The sequence below is a fragment of the Antedon mediterranea genome, chromosome 5, assembly GCF_964355755.1.
Source record: "Antedon mediterranea chromosome 5, ecAntMedi1.1, whole genome shotgun sequence".
NCBI classification, from domain to species: Eukaryota; Metazoa; Echinodermata; class Crinoidea; order Comatulida; family Antedonidae; genus Antedon; species Antedon mediterranea.
The window spans coordinates 26,237,099-26,255,690 of record NC_092674.1 but is presented as its reverse complement, the minus strand read 5'-3'; the positions used below and the strand labels follow the sequence as shown (position 1 = coordinate 26,255,690).

At 34.2% G+C, this 18,592-nt stretch overlaps 2 protein-coding genes across 3 annotated transcripts; one reads left to right on the top strand and one right to left on the bottom strand.

Annotated features, from left to right (window-relative positions):
• Positions 1-50: 50 nt before the first annotated feature.
• Positions 51-16,065, top strand: LOC140050124 (gem-associated protein 5-like). The gene is made up of 25 exons (XM_072095167.1): positions 51-427; positions 845-1,026; positions 1,435-1,604; positions 1,952-2,174; positions 2,558-2,717; positions 3,206-3,418; positions 3,727-3,812; positions 4,286-4,362; positions 4,768-4,904; positions 5,551-5,624; positions 5,715-6,072; positions 6,714-6,888; positions 7,264-7,686; positions 8,076-8,192; positions 8,332-8,430; positions 8,512-8,649; positions 9,097-9,244; positions 9,617-9,736; positions 10,174-10,384; positions 10,952-11,072; positions 11,788-11,960; positions 12,611-12,764; positions 13,198-13,865; positions 14,555-14,754; positions 15,927-16,065. The coding sequence occupies exons 1-24, from the start codon at positions 131-133 to the stop codon at positions 14,747-14,749; spliced, it is 4,719 nt and encodes a 1,572-aa protein (XP_071951268.1). The 5' UTR covers positions 51-130; the 3' UTR covers positions 14,750-14,754; positions 15,927-16,065.
• Positions 14,748-18,543, bottom strand: LOC140050123 (nudC domain-containing protein 2-like). Of its 2 annotated transcripts, none has more exons than XM_072095166.1 (5): positions 18,461-18,543; positions 17,674-17,881; positions 17,261-17,309; positions 16,790-16,941; positions 14,748-16,150 (listed from the first exon to the last, which is right to left on the bottom strand). In XM_072095166.1, the coding sequence occupies exons 2-5, from the start codon at positions 17,860-17,862 to the stop codon at positions 16,133-16,135; spliced, it is 408 nt and encodes a 135-aa protein (XP_071951267.1). In that variant the 5' UTR covers positions 17,863-17,881; positions 18,461-18,543; the 3' UTR covers positions 14,748-16,132. The 2 variants fall into 2 exon arrangements, with proteins under 2 accessions (XP_071951267.1, XP_071951266.1); XM_072095165.1 differs by lacking the exon at positions 14,748-16,150 and adding an exon at positions 16,241-16,418.
• Between the last annotated feature and the right edge of the window lie 49 nt (positions 18,544-18,592).

The window sequence follows — 18,592 nt, the reverse complement described above, 5'->3', positions numbered from 1 at the left end:
TTTTTGTGTCTGCACAAACCCACGTGTTTAGTAGATTTTAATTGGCAGGCAGTCGGTTAAATAGTAAAACATTCTTTCAACATGGAAGCTCCCATGAGAAGTTTAATGCCAAAAATGAAATTCATTTAAAATGAATTCTGAGATAATCCCACCTTCACCAAATTGGTATTGTAGTAGGGCTACAGATACAAATACAGAAGGGATATTTTTGTTTGCTGCTCGACACTCCATTTGTTTGTTTAATGCTCGAAAACCACGGGCAGAGTTCGTAGGCCATTTGATTGGTCACACCGAACGAGTGGTTGGGGTAGTTTTTAGCAAGTATGACGGGCAGTCAAATCTCTGCGCCTCCGTTAGTGAAGACCTGTCGGTCAGAGTTTGGGATATCAAGTTACTTTCTGAACTACATCGTCACAATTCTCATAAGGTGTTTACTCAAATAATTAGTTTGAAGTTTAGTTATTTTTTAGAGGCTAGGACTAGGCCTAGAGCTAGGTAGTAGTAGTAGTAGTAAGTCTATGCTAGATTATGTAAATAAATATAATTTAATTTAAATGAATAGAAATACAATTTAATTAGATTTAAAATAAAAGCATAATGAAATGAGAGGGAAAATTATACAGTGGCTGAGTTTTACGATTTATATTTTGTATTGAACGCGACTAACCCGTAGGCCTATATAAAAGTAAAATAATAATTGAAATCACCTTAATTTTAAGTCAAGTGTATTTGACCTTCTTAAAAACACTTTACATTGGCACCACCTGTATTTATAGTGCCACGGCACATATAACAAGTTTCAATGCTTGTAAATTCATGTCATAATTTAATTTCCATTTTTCAGGATAAACCAACAGCTATAGATTGGTCTGAACTGGGAAAAGATCTTATTGTAACAGGAGATGTCAAGGGGACAGTTCTCTGTTGGAACTTTGTTGACAAGAAAGTTAAATCCTTCACTCCAGAACATGGTCACATATTCTGTCTTTCTTGTAGTCCACATAATGTTGCTCATGTCATTGTTGGGTAGATGTCTATTTTTTATATTTTTAACAAACTATGTATTTTCTAGCATTAATATTTTAGTACAAATTTTGTATATAACATCATAATTGTAGTTTTTTTAAATAATAATAATTATTTCTTTACCATTTTCTTAAATGTTTGTGCTTAATTTCTTATTAACATATATCAAAAGTTGGCTCAGATTAGACACCACAAAGAAATTTGACAATAGATTCCTTGTTTAAAAATGTTAAATTCTCTGATAAATGTACAGCAATTCCACACCAATTAATAATTTTATATGTATTGTTTCATTTATTATTGTGCTGCATACTCTAACCATATGATTCAACAACTTATGTGTCCACTGTTCTTACAAATGTTAGCATGTTTCAAGATAAATACCAAGTGTATCTATTATTTTTATAGGTACAAGAGCGGAGTTGTTTTGGTTATTAACATTGGTAAGAGAGGTGGTATTGTTCACAAGCTTCGTGGTCATGATGACGAAGTGCACAGCGTCGTCTGGTGCCCAGTTGCAGGGGAGGAAATAAAAGTCAACAAACAACAAACAGTTGAAAATGCTGTAAATGAAACAGGTATGCTTCTAATATATATTCACTAAGTATAGTTGTTATCAAACTTGAATTATATATTATATTTATTTTAATTTAATTTTTATTGTTACATGTTTATGTCTCATGATGTATTTTTGTGAGGGTCCCAATGATCAGATTCGGCTGAATGGACCACCCTCGTAAAATATTATTGAAATAAAATAAATAAATATATCTTGTATAATTTGATCACTTGATCTTGAAAATGGTTCCATGATGGTTCCGAAATGTCGATCTTCTTGTTTTTTGTCATTAAATTTTATTGTAAAGAATATATCTTTATGACATTTATTCATTTCTTTAAGTTGAAAAAGAAGAAAAAAATGTAGAGAAATCAAACGGGTGCCTTGTGGCTACTTCAAGTCGAGACAGAACGGTCAGACTGTGGAACATGAGTCAAGGGAAGGCTGTGATGACTCTAAGACTGCCATCGAGAGTGGGTGGATTCAGAGCCAAAGAGAAGGGTGAGGAAGACCCTAGAAGAAGTAGAGTATGGCTGACACTCTACTGGCCGAAAAATACTCCAGGTCGTTTAATTTCGAGTTCACATTCGTGAGTATTACTGTATAAATGTAAACGGTTTGTTTAATAGTTGGATTAGACCCTCTACATAATCATGTCATAGAGTATATACAGTACAGCACAGCGACTACCATTATTAGCACACAAAGACAGAATCCATTCTCCTATTCCTTTTTAAATAATGTATTCAATCTACCACGCACATGTATGTTTTAAATGTACTGTACACAGAACGAAAAATGAGACAATTTGAGTAATGCATTTCTTCTGACATTGTAAACTAATGATAAATTGGTGGATAGTTTAGAGGTTTCAACATTTGGATTCTCAATTTAATTTGATGAAAAAAGTTGTATTATTCTTAGTATTTGTAATAATTGTGTTTTTAAGTTAATAGTTGTTTATGTTTTCAGTGGTGAGATGCTTTTCTGGGATTTGTGCCGACCTGGGAAAAATAAATGTGATGTGTTCGGTCAGACTGATGGCATCTTCCATTCGCGGATTGTGTTTAACATTAGTTTTGGGGGAGATATTGGCGCCAAAATGTTCATTACTACATCTATGGACAGACAGGCAAGTGTATTGGTGTAAACTTGACAACAGATTAAGCTGTACAGTTGCAGGCCCCTTAATACAGTGGCTTAACGCACAGAGCAAAGGCCCCTGGTTTAGCACTCCTAAAGAGCCGGTAGGGCTGGGTAGTTGCATTGGACTTACTCTGGGGCCCTATGAGCTCTTGGGCCCTATGAGCTCTTGGGCCCTATGAGTTCTGGGGCCCCTGGGTTTAGCCAGCAAGCGCTCATATCTATTACGCCACTACCTGAATAGGGGTGTCCCAAATGAGGGTTCTACATTTACTATTCTGTTCAATAACTTGCATTTCTAACAATAGCAAACTTTTGTTTCAAAATGGTAAATAAATTATCAATTGACTAAACAAACCGTGACAATTGTGGAAAGTAAACAGAACTCACTTCTGTTTCTCTATCATCCCAAATAAAAGTAATGTGTGGAGTTAAGTGTAGAGTAGATTAAAATTAATTTAATGTATTTATTCAAAGATAATAAAATGGAACATGGATACCCTACAATCAGAATGGAACATGCCATCTTTAGGTGGTTTTTTGTACTGTTTGGACACTTCACCTCATGATCCTGGACGACTAGCTATTGGGTCAGGAGATAACCTAATCCGAATCTGGAATACTTCTTCGCTTGCCAACCAGCATGACATCAGTACATTCTGGCAAGGCATCAAGTCAAAGGTCACAGCTGTACGTTGTTTTCAATATATTCTTCCTTTTAATGTTTCAGTAATTTTTTAAAGCTCTGGCTACAATATCGAACTAGTTTGACAAAAAAAAGTGTGATGTGCCCAAACATGGCAGTGATATACCCAAATATGGTAGTGATATACCCAAATATGGTAGTGATATACCCAAATATGGTCCATATATAGGTACATCACATTTTTTTGTCACAGAAATTCTGATAGTGTAGAGCTTATACATTCATACAATGTTAAAATATAGTACCTGTGGATTGAGACATTCACCGTTTCTTTCTAATGATTTGTTTACAGTTGTCATGGCACCCAAAGATTGAGGGATGGTTAGCTTACGGAACAGATGATGGTAGAGTAGGAATATATGGTGTATTTTCTAATAAGTAAGTGACTTCATTCATTATTATCATCAATAGCATTTATTATAATGTTGAGTAAAGCTCAGTCTACACTATCAAACTAGATTGATGTGCCCAAATATGGTAGTGATATGCTTGAATATGGTAGTGATATGCTTGAATATGGTAGTGATATGACATCATCATGTCCATATATGGGTACATCACACTTTTTTGTCACATAAAGTTTGATAGTGTAGACAGAGCTTTGAAATAATCAAGTTAAACTTTTCTTGTGATATGTTTAAATATGGTAGTGATATGCTTGAATATGGTAGGGATATGCTTGAATATGGTAGTGATATGCTTGAATATGGTAGTGATATGACATCATCATGTCCATATATGGGCACATCACATTTTTTTGTCACATAAAGATAGTGTAGACAGAGCTTTAAAATAAACAAGTTAGACTTTTCTTGAATGATACAGAGTTAACTGTTTCCTCTTTATTACAGACCACCTCGTTTGTCAAGTACTTACCATAAAAGGACCGTGTATCGTGTTTGCTGGGGACCAGTCTGTTCTAACAATTGTAAGATAACATTGGTTAAAATTAATTAACATAATTTATTCTTTATTTACACATCCAGTAGAACCCTGCCCTTGGGACAGAAAGACAAACAACTCTATTGAAGGGACATTTTTATGTGAAATGATAGGCGTTATATGCTTTCACAATATAACCACTATTAAGGGGACACTTTATTGGGTTAAGAAAGTGTCTTCTTATTGTGCCACTGACTATCAAACATGCCACCGTACAATATTGAATCAAAGTAAATGCATTACTACACTAATACTGTATTGTAAATTCTTTTAAATCAAATTTGACAACAAACAGACCTATTTCTGAATACCAACTGTGTTGTCACATGTTGAACGCTGACAATGACAAACATGGCAATTTAAGCATTTTATTGTTTTTTGTTATCTTTAGCAATCTCGGAAGAGAAGCAGTCATTTTGTTTGTATAGCTGTGCTGGCGAGGGTGTTATTTTCCAACACAATCCTGATAAACTAGATGCAGATGCAGTTAATATTAATCACATTATTTCAGCTACAAATGATGTTAAGGTAACGTACAGTATCAGCTAAGCATGTTCAACTATAAATGTATAGTAAATGTAAATGGGAGAATAACTTGCTACTTGCAGCCTACTGGGCTGAATTGAGCACAGGTGTGGTTGACACATACCACAACTTTCATTTCTCCTAAGAGTCCCTTCTTGTCAAGTGCTGCCACCTAACGGCGCCTGTTCGTCTGTCCACATCGACAAGGGCTGAATGGAACAGTACACCAGGGTAACCCTACTCTTCCGAAAGATGTACTGTGTTCTTTAAAGTGCACATGAGCCAAATGTGTACACTGGACCTCCTGTTTTAAGTCCTTATCCGAGAAGACTTGTTCTACCACCAGAACAATGGTCTGATCTTGAGTATCTTGAACCTGTAGTTTAAATAAGAGTTTTAACAAATATATTAGAATTATGAGTATACCTCTGAGACCCAACAAGGTGTCTTTTTAATGTTTTCTGTGGATAGCATTATTATATAATGTCCCCTCATAAATTGTGTTTGCTGGAAAGCGTCTCTCTGTCCTTAAATAGCCCTGAATAGGGTGTCCCAAATGAGGGTTCTACAATATTAAGCTCTCTAGGAAATAACAAACTGATAATCTTTTAACCTATATAACTAAATTGATATATCATTTATTCAATAGAATGTTATACCTCAAAGAACTGAGTTATCATGGAAGCCTGAAGGTGATGTGGTGGCTATTGGCAATGAGGATGGGTGAGTTAGTGTTTAATATTATCAAATTCACAATGATGAAATACTAAGAGGTTATAATTGCTGACATTTTGTTTTATTCTTCATTTTCAGATCAATTGAAATCTTTCATGCACCAAATCTCCTTCATCTATGTAATATATTTGTTCAACACAAGTTAATAAACTGTCTTAAATGGTTTCCTAATCTTCAAAGTTCTGATCAATCAGAATCACTATCCGACAACCAATCAGATCACAGGTACTGGTTAGCCTCTGGATCCAGTGAACCAATGATACATGTGTATGATTTAAAGGATGCTCTCAATGGTGATGAATCTCAACAGGGGAGTAAACAAATTTCCACTAGTTTCTGTGTGCTTCATGGACATACGATGAAAGTGACAAATCTGTCGTGGAATCCTGCTAGAGATGGAAAACTAGCGTCAGCTTCTTATGATGGAACTGTACAGGTAAAGAATTTAATGGAAATGAATAAATGCTAATTATGATACAAAATTCTATCTACTTTAAACATTCCAGTTCATTCCAGTTCATTCCAGTTCTATCTACTTTAAACATTCCAGTTCATTCCAGTTCTATCTACTTTAAACATTCCAGTTCTTTCTTTCATGTTACTAGTCTGGTATTTCCTGCTGAATTTATTTCTCTTTTTGTTTTGTATGACTTGTATATAATAATAATAATACCAGATTTATATAGCGCCCTTTTCATGAGTAATCATGCTCAAAGGCGCTTTACAAGCATTATTACCCCAGTATTTTTTGGGATCAAACACGTATGGAAACATACTCCCATAATGCAGCCGGTAACCAGCGCAGTTGTGTCTAGATCTAACTGGGTACCCATTTATACACCTGGGTGGAGAGAGGCAACGTAAGTAAAGTATCTTGCCTACGGATACAAGCAATGCGGCGAGAGTTGGATTCGAACCTAGGTCTGACGATCGGTAGTCCAACGTCCAACACACTGCGCCACACGCCCTCCACGATGTACTATCCAAAATAAAGAAAATGAATGAATTGAATACACACAACAATCTATGCAATCTATATTATATTAATTTATCAAAATCCTCGTTTTAATAAATAAGGTTTGGGATGTCCTAAAAAAAGGTGATCCCGTAGCCAACTTCCGTGGTCATTCCGGACGTGTCCTTGCGGTGGAATGGAGTGTTATGGATGAGGACATTGTCTTCAGTGGCGGTGATGATTTTACATTGATGAAATGGAATGTATCCAAACAACAGCACACAAAGCCTCCAAAAAGTAAACACTTATTTTTTCTACAGAAATCATGTATAACGTATTATTTTAGTTTCAATGTAGAAGATTATGAGGCAGTCACTAGCTAATTAATTGCATGAAGAGGTTATAATCAAAATGCAGTTATTGTAGTATAATAATTTTGACATGGCCCCTATGTGCCCCTATATGGACAAGATGATGTCATATTACTACCATATTTGGGCACATCACAATTTTTTGTCAAACTAGTTTGATAGTGTAGACCAAGAGCTTTATTGGATAAACAATTTAAGACAAAAAATCTGTATAGTTATTATTTTCTTGGACCTATATGGTATACATAGATACTACTTTTGTTTACACAGATTATTTATATGAAAATATTTGTATGTTTAGATAAAAAAGAGGCTCAACAAATGATATATTCCAGGCCTAGGGGAAAGACAAAAAACAAAAAGGAGAAAAAGTCAACCAGCAGCAAAATTGATGTGAATATTGAAGATAACCAAGTTTCAAAACTACCAAGTGAAATGTCATTCGATGAACTGCTTGAACAAAGAAAAAAAGAAATTTTAGAGGAGAAGGCAGTCAAAGAGAGGGCTGAAACTGATCCAGTGCCAGAAACAGTCAAAGAGATGTCGGACACGGTAGAAGAAGGTTCCGGTAAGGCACCTGTAATTGCTGGTTTGGAACAATTAAGAGATATTGATGAAGAAGGAGATGCAAGAGTTGATGTCTCAAGAGTCCTCAATAATGCTGGAGATGCCGGTAGAAATGTCTCAGAACAAGTAGAGGTCATCACATGTAAACTAAAAAAATGTAAGTGCATTTTTTTAAATACGTAGTATCTCCAATAAAGTTGTGGCTTGGTGGTTATGATGCTTGGCTACCAATCCAAAGTCCTGTCATGTCAGGATTTGTTCTAATGACAAATTTAAACTCCACTCCCAAAGAATAATGTAATAAGACTTTGTTTATGTAGAGGATCTTGTGTATATGTTTGCCTTGTGAACAGGATTGCTACCTTTAAGAAGGATAGTGAATGAATTCGCTTATGGTTATCCTTGGCATATTGCCTAATTATATAAATTTCCAAAAGATTTACAAATTATGCATATCGATTTTAAAAATCTTGCCTTGATTTTTAGAAAAATTTAATGAACTTTGGCTTTAATCTTTCTACTTAAAATCAATTTATTTTCTTTTAGCTGAGGGCAAAAAGAGAAGAAAAGTAAAGTCGTTGTTTCCAATAAGTGCAAGTCTGGATAACAGAGGCAAACAAAGTTTGCAAGAAGATTGTATCAAAATTGCAGAAATGAAATATGGTTTGTATAACCTTTGACCTTATCACAAAGTTTTTGAATGAAAAATATACGATTGCTTCCTGTGCGAGATGAAAAGTCAATTTGTAATAACTTTATAACAGATTTCTGTATAGTGAATGAAAATATTTGTATGTTCTAGGTACTGGCAATTCAGAGATGTCGGCAGGTTCAGGTGACCAAACTCACCTAGGACTGTTCGGAACTAGAAGAGAAGCCTATGCCATGTTCAGAGAAGAAGGTAGTTGTTTTTTTCCATTTGTTTAAAAAATAATTTTATCTTTAATCTTCAAATCATGATTCAATTTTGAATTCTTAATAGAAAAACACCATATGGAGTCGGCCAACTTGGAGTCGTATTATTGTCTGGAGTTGTGGAAAGGAAACATTGGAGGAGTATTGAAAGAAGCAACTGAAAAACAACAACTCACAGATCACCTTGTTACCATGTCAACACTTGGTAAGTAGGAAAAAATTAGGAAAGATAGTGGTTTTTTTTTTACTCCCGCATCCCCATCTAGTTAAGTTTCAAATGTTGTTTACAATTCCGGTCATTTAAAAAATGTATGGACAGACGCGTGTAATTGCAAAGGTTGGGTAAAGCTTTCTCTCTTTGTAGCATATATAATGTAGTGTAGGAAAGCTCTGTCTACACTATCAAACTTTATGTGACAAAAAAATGTGATGTGCCTATATGACATGATGATGTCATATCACTACCATATTTTGGTTATATCACTACCATATTTGGGCACACTTTTTTTGTCAAACTAGTTTGATAGTGTAGACAAAGCGTTAACAATTGTTAAAAGTCTTCCTTCATTTTATTTTTTGGTTTTTTGCCAGTTTAAATGTCATGATTTTTTAATTTTTAAAAAAAGATTAAAATTCTTTTTCTTCAACAAAGGTGGACATGATGTATTTCTCGCTACTGCTGAAGCCTATGCTAACCAGCTTGTACATTTTGAGTTTTATTCAAAGGCAGCAACATACTACCTTGCTTGTCATAAGGTGTATGAGGCCATTGAAGTGCTGAGTCAGCACAAAAGATTAAGGTAAAGCTGGTTCCTCTAAGGCATAGATTGGTATGGTGAGGAAAACTTAACCTTTGTCCACACTGTGCCTGGATTCATTCAGGTGACAGGAGAAAACTCTGGCTTATGTTCAATCACATTCACACTATTAATATGTAATAAGTTAGTATGAATGGTTCTGTACTTAAACACCCATTATTCATGTTTTATCTTGGCACCAGAATCTGGGCCCAGCATATCTCTATGTTGGTACAATATGACTGATTTTCAAAAATGTGTTTGAATATAATAGATATGCATACTTGGATTAACCTTGCTGTAACACCGAGAAATTGTGATGATCCCATGTGCTACATGTAGTGCTACAATGCTGTATTTTTACTATCTTTGTAGAGAAGCCATAAGCTTAGCGCGTGTTCGTCTGTCACCTTTGGATCCTGTGTTGAAGGACTTGTACACAAAGTGGGCCAAGGTGTTGGAATCGGAAGGAAACTACGAGCAAGCCGCCAAATGGTAAGTGCTGTTTGTTAAATGCTACACTTTTTGTACTACAGTAGAAGACCTCTTTGGGACACTCTTATAAAAATGGCACTTTCTTGTGAAATTTACAAAGGCAGTATATGACACACCTATTCAGTGGTGCCCTAAGTTTCTTGTTAATAGAGGTTTGAACCTCACCTGGTATGTGGTTATCCCGGCAATTGTATTCCTTAATAATGTGCGTCCTCTGTTGATCAATGGTCTATTCGTCTATTTATTTATTTTGTTGTTGTTGTATCTTAATGTAACTAGTTTTTAGTGGCGTCCTATTACAAGCCCCTTTAGGATTTCCTGGATGTTCCTTTTTATCATTATAACATTTTTTCTATTCTTTTTTTGTTATGTATTTTGTTTGTTTTATGAATAAAGAGAAATTTACTTCTGTAATATTGATATATCTGGTTTTTTAGTTGCATGCAAATTGGTGAACCGGTGTCAGCTGTCCGACTACTGTCCAGGAAAGGTGACAGACAGTCTTTAACAACTGCTCTGAAGGTTGCAACCATTTCCAGAGAGATGGATGCGGCTTCCTTGCTGGTGTCTACGTTCGTGTTTGAAAACCTACAAAGTTACAGTTGGAAAGAAGCACAATCAGTCATAAAAAATATAGATAATGTTATGGTATGTACTTGTGTTCTTATATTTTGTTGTATTATTGACTTAAAATCAGACATATATCCGATATCCTCCTCACCATACATTACCTAGTTTTCCATTATCAATAAAATGTTACCCTGTCCCCTGTAAATGTAATGGGAACACAAACTACTTAAGCCTGATTTGCACTGGACTGGACTTTTTATTTACCTGCGGTAACTTTACGCAATATCATCAGAAAATGTAACCATTGTTCGTATACAGTTAGTTTTAACATGGTTTTACCAAATGTTAACTGTGAGGTTAACAACTATGATTGCCGATAACATGAATGACGATAACAACGGCGACTTGGTAAATTTTACCAAATTAAGTCCGGTGCGATCAAGGCTTTAAACTTAGATCAGCTGTTTGGTTCTTCAAGTAAATTTCATGACCATTGTTTCATATGGATATGCTACAATTTGAGATTAAAGGAAAGATCCCTATGTGTATGATAATGATATCCTGTATGTCTTTATATTGTATTTACTACAGTGACTATACTGTAAAGTTGATTAACCTTATCCTTATTTTCTTTCTTACTGCTAGCATTTGCAGATTTTATTAGAAGTTCATGAGGTACTCGTTAGCTGTCTAAAAGATGTTAATGAATCAATGTTTAGCGACATGGAAATAACTTTTACAGATCTCAATATCAAATCTGAAAATGGTCAGTATTATTTTATTATTTTGTGTGTTAAATTATGAATTTACGGATGTTTAAAATTACTGTTCTTGAAAAAAGTTTGTTTAGATTTTGTGATCAAATCAAATGCAACCTAAATTCTGAAATGCAACACTGATTAACATTAACATTTCAGTTAATTGTACATACTATATCTGCTACGTAACCAGAAACATTAAATTTGAGTAACAATTTCACAGTGCAAGCATGTTATTGTTATGTATACAATACGATACCAATGAAGTGTATCTTTAAAGACCCCCCCCCCCCCTGAACATTTTTAAATTAATAAATTAAATGTCATTTTAATGCTTTTTCTTTTTCCTCTCTTTCTTGTTTTTAAATTTTGTAATGTATTTTGAACTGTATATTGATATTAATTTTATGTAGCTAAGTTTTATCTGGTTACTCTGTTGCTTTTCCGGTCCAGGACATGATGTCGAATTAATAAATAAAATGAAAATGTTGCATAGTCATTAACTTTAACCAAAAACTGGATCGAGAAAAAAAATTTACTCCTGAAAAAACATTGGGTTTTTGGTTAAACTGTTTTCAGTTTATGTAGTCTTTTTACAAGTAAAACCATTTTTTTTGCTCTTTTTTTCTACGGAAGTGAATAACTTGATTAAAACTACAAAATGGTCTGATTTTATTTATCTTTATTTATCATGTTTTTGGTGACAATACATTTATTTTATAGTAATTGATGATTTATCCTCATGGCCACGTTATGAAATTGAAAATAAACGGTGCATACCATACATCATTGACAAGTATCAAGCCAAGATCCAGAAAGGCATTGATGTGAAATCTGTGTATGAAAGTCTTCTACAGTGTAGGCAATCCATTGGAGGAACTATGTCTTTTTCACAGGTAAATTTGATGTTATAGTGGCCGAGCGGTTAAGACAATGGAACTGTAAATACGTATCTATAACGTCGGCAAGGCTTCGAGGCTCACTTGCTCCATGGTTCTGGTGGTAGAACGAGTCTTCTCGGATAAGGACTATAAACCGTAGGTCCAGTGTACACATCTAGCTCATGTGCACTTTAAAGAACCTAGTACATTTTTCGAGACAAGTAGAGGATGGTTACCTCCATGTACTAGTACACAAACACAGCCACTGGTCATAACCGGGAGAACAGTCTTTGACTAAAGAGGCTACCCAGTATAAAGAAGTAATAATAAATAAATAAAATAAACTAATTAGGATCTAATTTGCATGTTAGTTACAAGGATGACTACAAAAGGAAACATGCTACTATCCTTATTAGTGTTACACAGAGGTCTGAGGCCACTGGTTTAGGAATGCCCTCCAAAGTTGGAGGCTTTGGGAGTTTTTAACCTTTTTTTCGACATATTTGGATGGCCAGGTACTCCATAAGACTCAGACCATTATGCCACTGATCTCGCCTGAAATTTTTCCTTCCGTATCTATGTATAATGAATTTTGTGTATTAGCATTTCAATCAAATTAAAATTCACTTCAAGTTCAAACAAAACTTTTCCTCTTTTTCTTATAGGTTTTGATTCAAGTAGCAATAGACTTGACCTTAGGTCATCTTACAGGAAGTCAAGATAAAGCATCAGAACATTGGTTACATGCTGTTACGCTATGCCATGATGATGGCTACTACGACATGGAGAAGGTTCTCTTTTGCCTTACTTTAAACAAAGGTACAGTACAGTTATTCTGCTGGTCACATAATAGGACACAGAATGGCTATTAAAAACGTCAAAACCTACCTAAATTTAGTCACATTTTGTTCGCATTTATTGAATAGAATTTCCATATATTTGTGCTACATATTCTCAAATTTGTGTTGTATTGTACACTATACATTATATTTCAGCACTGTATAAAATAGAAAATGCAATGTTCATATTCAGTGTCCTATTTAGTTTTACAGAAAGAAATGGTTTTTTTTGTGTGACGTAATATTCATTTTTGTTAATTAGTAATCTTGTCACACTCGGCGTCACAGCACCACTTGGCTTCCAAGATTTTTTGCCATATTATTATGCTTTCTTTTTGAATAATTATTACTTATACACTATTGTAATTTTGCCTTTGGATTAATATTTATAATCTGTTTCTGTGATATTCTAGAAATGTTAGAAGTTGACTTACATGACGATTCTCAAACAGTAACAATTAGAGGTAGTAAATTGAGTCTCTATGGCTACTATTCTATCTTGTTACTCTATAATATATGGTGGGACTTCAGTACGGCTCATCAAAAATCAAATCTGCCTTTTTACTTTCACCATTTATTATGTGAAGACATTGATGATGAAGGAGCTGGTGGAGAGTCCGACCTGACCTTGAAAGATCAGAAAATGGACATTTTGGTGTCAAAATTAGGAACTATTTCAAATGTGTTGCTATCAGAAGATCATGCAGAGCTCCAGAAATTAAGGGACAGTCTCAAATATATCCAGCAGGCTGTTAGTAATCTGCTAGTTAAGCATAGGGAAGATGTAGCAGATCCCTGTGGAGGAACCAATAAGGATCAAGAAAGCCAGACAGCCAATCAAACTGTGGAATGTAAATTAAAGGGTAAACTTTCAACCAATCAGGGAACAGGGTTACAAGATGAACTTTCAACCAATGTGTGTGTTAAAGGAAAAGATGTTGAGGTTAAAAAGTTGCCAGAAACATGGGATTGTCATCCTTTGTATGAAAAGTTTAAACATCCAGCAGTTACATTAGCAATATTAACAAAAGAAAAAACCAAAATAATGGATGTCCTGGTCAGGATACCAGAAGACAGTAAGGTGACAAAAATCGGGTTTTTTTTATTCTTGTTTTTTTACAACCAATATTCACTTTGAGATAGTAGAGAGATTTTTATTCGACAAGTTAGGACATATAAATTCAATGTGCTCATGCAGGGAAATTTGCACATGCTTTCTTCAACACAGTTTTGTTTCTAGGTCCATGACACACATGAATGCATAGGTCATCGTAAATTGAAAGTATAGCACATTTTTAAACATAAAATTTCAATTTTAATTTTAGAATGTTATATTCTTTGAATAATATCCATTTAATCTTATTTAAATTTATCTTAGTAAAAGAACAAACCCCAAATACAGTATTGATGTTCACTGCACCCTATATAGCATGACCATAATTAGTCTTAAGAGTTTTGTCGTAATATTAGTAAAAAGATAAATATTTTGGCACATATGGCATTTCATACGTATACTACTTGAGCTTGTTTCAGACAAAAATCAAAATAAAAACAAATAAATAAAAAAAAAAGACTTCAGACTTAATGCAAGTCTAAACCATAGTTTGTAAAACTTGGTTGTAATTCAAATTCTGATTTAAATTTAGTTTAAGGAAGCTGATACTGATAGCATGTCAATGAAAAGTAAATTCTCCAGTTTGTATTGAATTCGAAACCAGATGAATTGATTTAATAGCAATTTATTTATTTTTCATTATTATTCTTTTCCAGAATTCTAGTTTCCCGTGTCCAATTGAGAGTGCTATGGTGTTGTTATACTTTTTGCGTCAACTGCTTCGTATAGATCTCTTGCACCCTGATATACATAGACTACGACTTATGACCCTTGTATTTGGAGAAACATATGCAATCACAAAACAACATGAAGACTTTTTCAGGGAATATGAAGACATAGTACCATACTAACGTAGGTAGGTATTGGACATATAACACAATTTGATGATGATAGGGGTGACGTGTCATACCCAAGTAAATAGGCTAATAACAAAAAAAATTAATTTTTTTTTTAAATAAAAAGATTTAATTTCAATGAAAAATTTGTACTGTGATTATTTATTTATACAAGTTAGACTAATACTTGATGTTGATGCTAAAAATTATCAAATATGTATTTTACTATACTAAAATAATACTAATGCAAATAATGAATGTTTTTGAGTTGGATGGTAAGGATAATGAGCAGTCAATTTTTCGTTGAATGAAATATTTTATGAATACAAAACATTCATTATTTGTTTTATAACACACCTTCTGTATTGTTTGAAGGTTTGCATGGCGAAATCAAATGTTGATATACCGCAAATTTTATATCAACACCTTCTGTACTTTTATTCAATTTATCTTTCGACGAATTGACGAATGCTAGGCCATTAAAAAGGGCAGTGCTGCATCTTTAGACGCAGAATACAGTTATAGTTTATTTTCAAAACACAGATCAGGCAAACATTTTCAAAATATTTACAAAAAGCTGAACATGCATCTAGAGCGTGTTAATCAACATTAGATATCAATTTTTCCAATTCTGAACGACATGTGATGCATAGTTAACCAATCAAATGCTAAGAATACAAGCAGGTGTGTTATAATATTGTTACTAATTCTATTACTGTACTATAACTGTATGATTTTCTAGATTCAGCTATACAAATACCTAACATAGTACACAGCACATACAGTAATAGATAATTAATACTATTAGTAATTATTGTTAGCTTTCATAGTAAACTGTTTGTGGTATATACAATACGACTGTTTCTTGGTTTTTGTCAAATCGTAGACGGACATGACTAGGATTTGTGATTGTGTTTTATTTATTGTGTACGGTATTTACATGACAATTTAATTGACTAGGACAGAGTTACAATAGGTTGCTACTACGATGTGCAAATCAAATAAATACAACCATCATTACAGTAGCTTAATAAATAGGCATTTATGGCCTGGCCCCTAATCTATAATAGAAGATTTCTTTCTAAATAGTATTATAAACTTCATAAAGATTTTTAAAACTGGAAAGAGTGACTTCTTAAATTTAAATTTTCCCCATTTTTTTTTTCATTTTGTAATTTTTTTTATTTTACAGCATGGTGGGTACAGATATACACACAGCTAGGCTAGGGAACCTGGCTTTTCATTTGTGTGAGTAGTTATTGAAAAGACCATAGGCTAAAATACTGTGTAGTCTGGCTTTGTATAAGATACAGATGTAATGTCATCAGTGGTAGACGGCAGTGACGTTGATAAATTGTCTAAATTTACACTTGCATCTGATAGGCACGCTGAAGAGACTCAAAATGGATCAACATACTAAAAGAACAAACAAAACAAGTTTACTTTAAAAACTTTTATTGCAAAATAAGTGATATGCAAAAATAATATTAAATATTTATTCATGGATAACTGAATAATTAAAGCAGAGTTTTTTCATTTTGCATTTTTTATTTCCTTTTCTAAGAATTTCAGATAAGTTTCTTCTTTCATGTTGATTCGGTTAATATGATCAGCTTGGAAGGTCAGGTCCACCTCCCGAGTAATTCCCAGTAATTTCTGCTCCGCTGAAGTCAAATCCAGGATTCTGGAAGGGGAGTCAATGGTAGTTAAATTTAATAAAATCTGAATTTTCAATAATAAATGCAGGGCTAAATCAAAGGTTATTTTAGTTTTATTGTACAGTATTACATACAACATTATGTAACATTGTGTAACCTATTGGAGAAGGATATTTAAATTTTGATAAAGAATTACTTATTGTTAGGGTAGGTAAGGGTGTAGAGAAGAGGGTGGGCCAGGAATGTAAAGAAGACCTTGGCCCAGGGTGTAGAGAAGAGGGATGGTGCAGGTTGTAGAGATGGGGTGTATGGAAAAGAGGGTGATCAGGGCGTAGGAAAGTGGGATCTGGGACAGGGTGTAGAGATGGGGGTGTAGAAAAAAAAAGGGGTGACTGACCTCACTCTGAAATCTTTCCAGTGTAAGCTTCTTTTCCATCTGGTCAAACTTCATTGGGTCAACAAGGTACTGACCCTTCAGTAAGGACTGCCAACAGTTGCCTGCCGATGGATTGCCTTTGGTCAAAGTCAGTCGCAGTAACTTCCTATCCTCTAAAAAAAATGAATATTAATTATACTATTGTTTATATATCACCATGTCAATCTATTCATTGGGTTTAGTTTAAGCAAGGCAATCAAACAACAGGACACTGAGCTCGCCTTGCCAAGATAAAAATTGTAACAGTCCTTTGATCTTAGGTCTGGCTGCGACAAATACCAACAGTACTGTACTATGTATATATTCTCCATGGCGCGCTGTGTCTGTTAAGGGGTGTCAAACTGATCATGTTGCAGCCACAGATAAACCCTTTGATCTCTGGAGCTCAGTATCCTGTTGTTAGATTGCCTTGGTGTAAGTGGATTATCTTACCAAGATCCCAAATGCATTCATCCGAGTGTACAGTTGCAAATAATTCCCCCTGAAAAAAAAAAAAATTTAGTTTGTTATATAATTCACTGAATATAAATAAATAAAATTAAGTCGCCATTAAAAGGGTTAAAAAACATAAAATATATAAATATATAAACAAGCATATAATCTATTATACCAAGGTAATCTAACAACTGGATGCTGTGCTCTGGAGATCAAAGGGTTTATCTGTGGCTGCGACACGATCAGTTCCACACCCCTTAACAGACACCATGGAGAATACAGATTGTACATAGTATTGTTGGTATTTGTTGCAGCCAGACATAAGATCAAGGGACTGTTACGAGTTCCTATCTTGGCAAGGCGAGCTCAGTGTTGTTAGATTGCCTTATATAAAGGCCAGTATTTCACACCTTGATAATATCTTTTCCCCTTACAACACACGTGACATGTTTTGGTTTGAAGACAACACTAATCTCCTTTGGTTTGGTACCAGGTTCTACGTTTATCTCTACCATGACTTCCTCCAGCGTTTGGTACCACATACCCCATTCTGTATTGCAAGGGATGTATCCACTTTTTTCAGCAAAACTAGTTGACATTCTTCAGTTTAATACCTACCTATTTATATATAAATATTTTTGTGATAAAAAAAAATGAGTTGATTATAAATAAAAAAAGTCCATAAATATTGACATTGTGCAACAGCTTTTCTCTTTTTCGTAAAAAAATCACACACAACAGTAATATTTTGTAGTTACTAGAGTAGTTTGAGTAAAAATCGCCCACAACACAGTTAGGCCTACGACGATATGAGTAAAAATGGGTACACAGTCGGCTGGACATCATACAGTCGTCGTAATATATATGTAGTTTGAGATGTTCGGTTAATAGTGATTATATTTTAATATAAATCAATTTCATAATAGGTAAACAAATGGAAAATAAAAAGTAAAAAATAAGGAGAAGAGCCCTCTATCTCTCCCAGAGCAGGTTGCTCCAACAACATGCACAACCCTCCTCCTGCACAAAAAAATGCAATGGTATGGCAATTGGTATTGGTAATTCATAAATGCATGCACTGATGCAGTACATTTCACCAAATGGTCTTCATTACTAACTATTAAATTGTTAATCTATACATAGCATAAACATATATAGGCTAGGTTATTTTATTTTTATACATTTTAACCAACCTACCACATCACAAGGGGATCCCCACCACCACAAACCCTGCATGCACAACAAAATTGTAAAAAGAAAACAAAATATATAGGCCTATGTGTCAAAGGTCAATATGGAAAAATTTGTTTTAATATCTTGTGAGAGCTC

Bases quoted from the DNA above. Each gene is read 5' to 3' on its own strand.
- LOC140050124 (XM_072095167.1), top strand. From the start codon at position 131: ATGAATTCTGAGATAATCCCACCTTCACCAAATTGGTATTGTAGTAGG. The intron at 1,605-1,951 runs GTATGCTTCTAA...AAAAAAATGTAG, and splicing joins AAATGCTGTAAATGAAACAG to AGAAATCAAACGGGTGCCTT. The intron at 2,175-2,557 runs GTGAGTATTACT...TTATGTTTTCAG, and splicing joins TTAATTTCGAGTTCACATTC to TGGTGAGATGCTTTTCTGGG.
- LOC140050123 (XM_072095165.1), bottom strand. From the start codon at position 17,862: ATGTCAACTAGTTTTGCTGAAAAAAGTGGATACATCCCTTGCAATACA. The intron at 16,942-17,260 runs GTAAGATAATCC...CATTTTTTTTAG, and splicing joins TGAATGCATTTGGGATCTTG to AGGATAGGAAGTTACTGCGA. The intron at 16,419-16,789 runs GTCAGTCACCCC...CTCCCCTTCCAG, and splicing joins TGGAAAGATTTCAGAGTGAG to AATCCTGGATTTGACTTCAG.